This window comes from Teleopsis dalmanni, chromosome 2 (genome assembly GCF_002237135.1).
Source record: "Teleopsis dalmanni isolate 2A chromosome 2, ASM223713v2, whole genome shotgun sequence".
Classification (NCBI taxonomy): domain Eukaryota; kingdom Metazoa; phylum Arthropoda; class Insecta; order Diptera; family Diopsidae; genus Teleopsis; species Teleopsis dalmanni.
In genome coordinates, this window is record NC_051847.1 from 109116155 (window position 1) to 109124613 (window position 8459).

An 8459-nucleotide genomic window follows, 5' to 3' on the forward strand; every position below is an offset into this window, starting at 1 on the left:
TTTGAACAGATTCTGTTCGTTCTTTGTTTTTACTTAAACCATACTTATCAATGGTAAATCCCAAATACGATAATTTGTTTTTGAAAAATTCACATTTTTTTATGTTTAATTTTAATCCAATTTTAATTTAGAAAGAACTACCTTCAAATTTTTGATGTGTTCTGACATGTTTTTACCCGAAACTGTGATATCATCTTGATATGCAACTACAAAAGGAATGTCTCTCAACAAACCTTCAATGGTTTTCTGAAAAATGGCTGCTGCCGGTTTAACACCGAAAGGTAATCGTTTCATTTTAAATGTGCCAATATGAGTTGACCATGTACATAGCATTTGAGATTTCTCGTCTAGAACGAGTTGATTATAAGCATTTGATAGATCAAGTTTGGTGAATAATTCACCTCCTTGAAGTGACGCAAATATTTCGTCTCTTAATGGTAAAGGATAATGAAAGTCAGACAAATATTTGTTTATTGTGACTTTATAGTCACGGCAAATCCTAATATCCCCATTGGGATTTAAAATTGGAACTAATGGAGTGCCCCAATCGGAATCTTCAATTTGTTCTATAACATTTTTAGCTATCAAATCTCTCAAGTTATTTTCAATTTTAGCTTTCCACGCAAACGGTACTTTACGTGGTTTAAAGAATATAGGTTTACAATCTTTTTCAACTTCAAGAGAAATTTTTCCCAATTTATACGTGCCAAGGTCATTTTTAAAAACATCATGAAATTCATTTTTAAATTGTTCGATAAGTATAGCATGATCATTGGTATCGCAATGGACCTTAGTGGTCTACGCGTGGCCTTTATGGCTTGCCAGCATAATCTAATCTAATCTAATAGCATGATCATTTGAATTTGTAATCAAATTTATTTGCACTAACTCAAAATTGAATCTACGCAAGAAATTTCTTCCAAGTAATGGATTGTTGTTATTATTCGTGACCACGAGCAACACTTGTTTTTTTATACCATTGCATTCTATCAATTGATAGTACTGGCCTATGACTTTAATTTTGTTTCCGTTAAAATCGACATATGGTTCATGACATAAATCAAGACTTACATTTTTATTAAATTTTTGAGCAAATTCTTTCGATACCAAGCTACCAAGCTGCATATCCAATCCGTTGATTTTAACGTTTTCACTGTAGAGTTCAGTTGAATCGTTACATTTCTTATTAACACTATAAATGGAAAAGTCATAAAAATTAGTGTCTAGAGATTCATTACTTGAATATTCATTTTCTGATACATAATTAACAAACTTTTTTTTACATATTGTACCAATGTGTCCTATTTTGTTACAGTTGTGACATTTACTATATTTGTATTTACAAACATTTGATGAATGGTTTTTCCAACCACAGTGCGAGCAAGCTGATTTTTTTACATTTGCGTCCTTCTTTTGTTGTTGTTGATGTTGTTGATTACTGGCATTGTTGAAATTTCTTTTATTGTTGTTGTTGTTGTTATAGCTTCTGTTGTGCTTAAAGTTTTTAACATAGTTGACATTTGCAACGTTGTCAGTTTTTCGTACTAACTTCATCTCCATTATAAGTGCTTTACGGAGAGCATCTTCAATTGTTATTTTCTCGTCTTCTTCACACAAGCGATCGCAAATTTTATGATTTATACCCATTACAAAACGGTCAAGAACAAACGCATTTAAATTTTCTCCAAATTTACAAGAGAGCGACAATTTCCTAACACGGACATGCCATTCCGATACCAACTTGCCATCACCTTGTACAGCAGTGTGAAAGCTTTTACGCTCCTTAAAAACAATTAATGGTGGAGTGTAGTGCATTTGCAAAAGATCTCAAAGCTCTTTATACGATTTTGAGTACGGTGAAGCTGGACTGCACAGATTGTGCAGCAATTCGTATGGCGTCGGCCCAATAGCTTTTAAAAGTGTAGCTTTTTTTTTGATTTTCTTCGGTGCAGTCAATTTCTGCAAAGTGGATCTCAAGCTGTTTTTTGTAGAGAACCCAACTCTCCCTTTGTGGCGAAAATTGTTGTATGTTATTTGGGTGATAAATGGTTACTGTACCTTCAGCTCTGTTTGTAGGCATTGTGTGTTGTTTTTATTGTGTTTTTATATTGCTTTTAATCACCAATCAACAAATCCTCTCTTCTTTTTTTCTTTTTTCTTTTAAGATTCACACGTGCGAATGTAAAATCCCGCGTGATATGCTACGCACAATTTTTTTATATATATACGTTTGAATTTTTAAACGTTTATATGTATTTACATATATTTCACTTTAATTGTTTTTATATTTTCATTTAATTTTAAATAAATAAAAAACCTTTTATCTTTGTGCACACCGTTATCCTCGTCGCCAAATTGTCGTGTATTGCACACAAAAAAGAAACACACGGTTTGAGATTTTCTTAACGACTGACTTTTATTATAATTTTATAAGTTAATGACAAGCGTGTGTCCGTATAATATGTTAAGCTAGGTGCACACCTACCATATAATATAATATATAAATATAGAATAATATAATATGTAACACCTACAAATACCAATTTAGTAATATCAACATTTGCTGACGATACTGCTATTTTGTGCCGACATAAGAATGCCGCAATCGCTTCCAGTCAACTGCAAAATCATTTGTACTCCATTGAAAGCTGGTTATCACTATGGCGAATTAAAGTCAATGAGTAAAAATGTCGTCATATAATATTCTCTCTTAATAGATCGTCATCACCAACTATCACTCTCAACGGAATAGTAGTTTCACAAACAGAAACAGTGACGTACTTTGGTATTCACCTTAACAAACGCTTAACTTGGCGGAAGCATATTAAAACAAAAAGGATGTATGGCTTACAGCTATATGGCAATGCCTGTTCATTAAATGTAGAAATCCTGCAAAGAGCTCATGCAAAGATCTTAAGAATGATAACTGGTGCACCCTGGTATATCAGAAATGAAAACATACATTTCGATTTAAGAGTTCCGATGGTTAAAGTCGAATTCGAGAGAATAAGGCAGAAACATATTTCTAATCTTGAAAACCATGTAAATCCGATGGCTAGACCTCTTGCTAATATGACTACTTCCTCTAGACTAAAACGGAACGATAGACCTGCCATCCTACTTTCCTAATGATCATCCTGATTAATTCAACTTATACACCGTGATATCTGGTAAATAAGCCCTGGCTACTTATTCAGAGGCCTCTTGAAATAATTTACAAATCATTATATGTATCATTATAGTATGTTTATATAAAATAATTTGTAATGTGATGTTATTAGTCTTTAAGATTCTAAAACTTATTGTTAGGCTTTAATTTAAAGCGATTCAATAAAGATATATAGTTAAATAAAAAAAAAAAACCTGATTATTTTGCTCATCTGGTATCGGTACAATTAATCTTTTTTCTACTCATATTGTTTCCGCTGGCACCTTTATTACTAAAACTATTGATCTTTGTTTAAACGTGGCTGTTCCTAACTTTATTTGTTTAAGTTTTTGGAAGTCAATATCAAATTTCTGACTTAGCCGATGCTACACTTTGTTGAATTTTTTCTACTTGCTTTCTCAAGCTTGTTATAGAGAAAAGCTGCATAATCACTACACTTTCCTCTATTATCCCTAAACGAACTTCATCAAACTACCTCACGTTATTTCTCATTACCTTCCTGTCATGTTTCATCACCCACTAGATCCACTAGAGTTTTATTGAAATTATCATTAATTAATACTTGTTGATTTTCAGCCGATATTAAGTCATGATTATTTTGTTCTAATGCTTTAATGTGTCCCTCAATTGCAGTTTTATCTTCGTTGTCTAAGGTACCAAATGCCCAATTAAACAAACGCCTTCCTGCATTGTAAGGATGGAAAATTTGACTAATTTCCAACCTACATACGATCAGTTTGGAGTTAATATCTACAATGAAAACTGGTTAATTTTTATTGTTAATTTAAAACGTAATTTAATTACAGCATTTAATTTACAGCATTTACTAGTCCTCTTTTCATTCTATGGGGTAGTAAGGTATGTAACATATTTTCTGTTAAGGTAATTTCTGACTCCATCAATGTTCTGTAACCTGTATGTTTATTTGTCCTATTCACTGTATATTTAAAACTTTCTAACAACTGTCCAATTTTGTATGGGTCTATTGTGTGTAAAATGTAATTGTATTTACTGACAATCTCAGTTTTTCCAACGTTGATTTTGGTATATCCCAGATTCGTTTCTATCTTCTCCACATACAATTCGGAATTTATCCATACTATTCCGCTTCATCAACACTTTTCAGCTTACTCTGTGGACAAAGGTAAATATAAATCATTTTTTCTGACCTGGATAGGCACAGAAACTTATGACATTTTGCGCAATAACTTTGGTCCAAAGGGAATAGAAACTAAAACATATGATGAATTAACAAAAGGTTTAACAGATTATTTTCTGGCAAAAACGCATGTTGTGGCTGCCAGACATGAATTTCATAAAGCCACAATGCGTTCCGATCAAACTTACAGAGAGTGGATCACAGATTTACGCAGAGTTGCGAGAGAGTGTAAATTTGTTTGCAGCGCATCAGACTGTAATCATGATTACACTTAGGAAATGATTCGGGACAAAGTTATAGTCAACACACCACATGATGTTGTGCGAATAAATGCACTACAAAAAACAAATCCCACACTCTCTGAAGTTATGTTAACTGCTGAGGCGTTCGAGTCAACTGAAAAGACAATTAACAAAATCAAAGGAAAATTATTGAATGATGAAGTTTGCGTAGTGAAAGGAAATGAAAAAAACAAGAACAGAAAAGATAACGCAAAGCAAACAATGCAAGAGAAGAGTTGCTCGTTAAAATCTTGTTCAAGTTGTGGAATTTTACACACGTGGCAAAATTGCAAGTTCAGGAAAGTTTTGTGTAGAAAATGTGGAAGAAAAGGTCATATTACTTCCGTGTGTATGTCTGCTAAAAGCAATATCAATCAAATAGATCAACAAGAAACAACAAATTCGGAGCAAAACTCAATATCACAAATTAATTCAATTTTGAATGTGGAAAATCTGCCGCAACGAGAAAACAAAAAAGTGTTTATAAACATTCTAGTTGATAATACGCAAGTGAAATTTCAGATGGATTCTGGAGCAACTGTTTCAGTGTTGACGCAAGACACTTATGAGCACTTAAATAAACCACAGCTGTATCCATGTAAAAAGGAGCTATTTGATTATGGAAAAAACAAAGTAAAGACACTTGGTGAATTTTGTGCAGTGCTCAAGTGTGGAGAAATGAAAAGAACAGCAACATTAGTAGTAGTATGCGTCCGGAATGGTCATAATTTGTTTGGCACTGATCTATTTGAACTTTTTGGATTTGAGATTCGTCAAATTGCCGTTATAAACAATGATTCTCAATTAAATGAAGTACTGGAGAAACATAGAATTGTTTTTGAACCTGCTTTAGGTACAATTAAGCAAGTTAAGGCCAGGTTGCATTTAAAACAGGGCGCTGTACCAAAGTTTTGTAAAAGTAGGCCGATTCCATTCGCACAATTTGAAAAATTTAAAACAGAAGCACAAAGATTAAGGGATAGGGGCATTTGGAAACCGATAAAATTTAGTCAGTGGGCTTCGCCAATTGTATTGGTTACAAAACCAGATGGGTCTCTTCGCATTTGTGGTGATTTCAAAACTACAGTAAACAAGCAAATCGATGTTGATCAATATCCGTTGCCGACACGTGAGAGCTTATTTCATATGGTTCGATATGGGAAATTTTTTTCTAAGATTGATTTAAAAGATGCATATCTTCAAATGGAGTTGGATGATAAAGCAAAAAATGTGTTAGTTGTCAATATACCGCTGAGGCTTTTTCAGTATCAGCGTCTACCTTTTGGTATTGCCAGCGCACCTGCGTTATTTCAGAAGTATATAGAACAACTTATACATGGTACAGAAGAGTGTGGAAATTACATTGATGATATCATAATCGCTGCTGAAACGGTTGACATACATCTTAAGCGGCTGGCGGAAATATTATCACTTTTAGCTGAAAATGGCATTCGTTGCAGGCGAACAAAATGTGAGTTTTTGGTGGAAAAATTGGAATATTTAGGCAGAACCATCAGTGCAAGTGGTATTTTACCTGATGAGAAGGGTGTTCAGGCTGTAAAGCAGTTACCGCGGCCGAAAAACGTGAAAGAAGTCGAAGCATTTCTTGGTAAAGTAAACTACTATCATAACTTCATTCCAAATTTTTCACAATTAGCTGCGCCTATCAATCACTAACGTAGAAAAGATATCAAATTTGTTTTTGAAGTTTTAAAGCGGCACATAATAGAAGCAACTGAGTTGTCACATTTTCAAGAACATTTGCCTATCGTTCTTGCTACTGATGCATCATCTTATGGTATTGGAGCTGTCATTGCTCATCGACATCCGGATGGCTCGGAACGACCTATTGCATTTGCTTCAAAAACACTTAACACTCATCAAGTTCGTTATAGTCAAATCGAAAAAGAAGCACTTTCGATTATTTTTGGAGTTACACGATTTCATCAGTATTTATTTGGTCATAAATTTATTTTGGTCACGGATCATAAGCCTTTAGTAAGCATTTTCAGCCCAGATAAAAACTTGCCATCAATGTCTACACATCGTTTACAACGTTGGGCTATAATATTGATGTCTTATCAATTTGAGATTCAGTATCGTAGAACTGCAGATCACTCAAATGCTGATGCCTTATCACGTTTGCCTTGTGGACCAGATCCTGAGTTCGACAAGTTTGAATGTTGTCATCAAATAGAAAATTACGATACACCTATCAATGTCAAATTACTACAGCAGCATTACAAAGACGATCGCGTACTTAACCGAGTTAAAACCTTCATTTTGGAAGGATGGCCGTCGAAATTGAGCAGTTGTGATATGGACTTGCTTCCTTTTTTTTCGTCGTAAGTATGCGTTCATTATTCAAAATAACTTAGTTTATTTGCAGACGGACGTTACTCGAGTCGTAGTACCTAAGTCGTTGCACCAGTCAGTCTTAAAACTTCTTCATGAAGGCCATTGGGGCGTCGTTAAGATGAAGCAGCTTGCTAGACAGCATTGCTGGTGGCATCAGATAGATGATGATATCGAGAAACTTGCTGCACAATGTAATATATGTCAAATAGCGGGCACAAATCCGAATCAACAATATCACGAGTGGCCAAAACCGGAACGACCATGGCAGCGAGTTCATATAGATTTTGCTGGGCCAGTGTTCAATTCTATGTGGCTAATAGTTGTTGATGCTTTTTCACAGTTTCCATTTGTGGTACAACTTAAGACTACCACCTCTATGGATGCTATTGCAGCGTTATCAACAATTTTTTCGCTTGAAGGATTACCTGAAACTATAGTTAGTGACAATGGGCCTCAGTTAACATCTGATTAGTTTGCTGAATTTTGTGTTCGGAATGGTATTGATCATGTTAAAACAGCACCATTTCATCCTGCATCAAATGGTCTTGCTGAAAGGTTTGTCCGCACATTCAAAACATCTGTTAAAAAAAATGTTGATGATGGGTTGTCATTGACTTTGGCCTTAGTAAAATATCTAGCTACATACCGTGCGATTCCTAATGCTGAAGGGAAGTCACCGGCAGAGTTGCTACACGGCAGAACTCCACGAATTTTGCTTGCATTACTATCAGCATCAATTAACAATGATAAAACCGTAAAGTGTTCAACTAAATTTTTGCCAAATGAAAAGGTATATGTCAGACATTATGGTCGAGGTCCGAAATGGGTTGAAGCTGTGGTTGAGAAAAATTTGGGAAACATGGTTTCTTATGTGAAAACATCCAACGGTTATGTGAGACGGCATCAAAATCAAATGAAGTGTCGTTCGTCGACAAGTTCCGCTAAGACCGACACGTCTGAGTGGTATATTATGCAATCACCTGTAGTGAGGCAAGAGGATGACGCTACCATGCATCGCTCGAAAATGGAAGGGTGTCCTCAGACGACAGAAGAGTTACCACGTCGTAGCATTCGCGTCCGTGTGAGGCCTAATCGTTATCAACCTTCTTAAGTTGAACATTGTGCATGTTATTTTTTTAAAGGAGGGAGATGTTATAACTATTTTAAAAACAGTTAATATAATTAATTTAAAGTAGTTGGCCATGATTTTATAAGTTAGTTAAATTCTAAGAATAAAGATTATTATTATTGTTGTTTAGTTTTGAAGAACACACGACTTTTACTTCTTGCCTAAATATAGAAAGAAACAAAACAGAAACATTTAATTTTTTCACCTCCAGAGCTACTGCTATTCTGTGATCTATTTCTGTGTTGTGAATAATTTTGGTTACTTGTCCAACGACTATAATTATTTGTTATTTGGCGTTGGTTTCTATTTTCTAAACTTACAAATTTACAGAACCTATTTTGTTCATGACCCTTTACTTTACAA

At 34.5% G+C, this 8459-nt stretch overlaps 1 protein-coding gene across 1 annotated transcript; it reads left to right on the plus strand.

Moving 5' to 3' along the window:
* The first annotated feature begins 4606 nt into the window (after positions 1-4606).
* On the plus strand, positions 4607-8078 carry LOC119675410 (uncharacterized protein K02A2.6-like). Its single transcript, XM_038086607.1, has 4 exons — positions 4607-6223; positions 6326-6865; positions 6999-7407; positions 7486-8078. Exons 1-4 carry the CDS (start codon positions 4607-4609, stop codon positions 8076-8078), a joined length of 3159 nt encoding a protein of 1052 aa, XP_037942535.1.
* Positions 8079-8459: the final 381 nt, after the last annotated feature.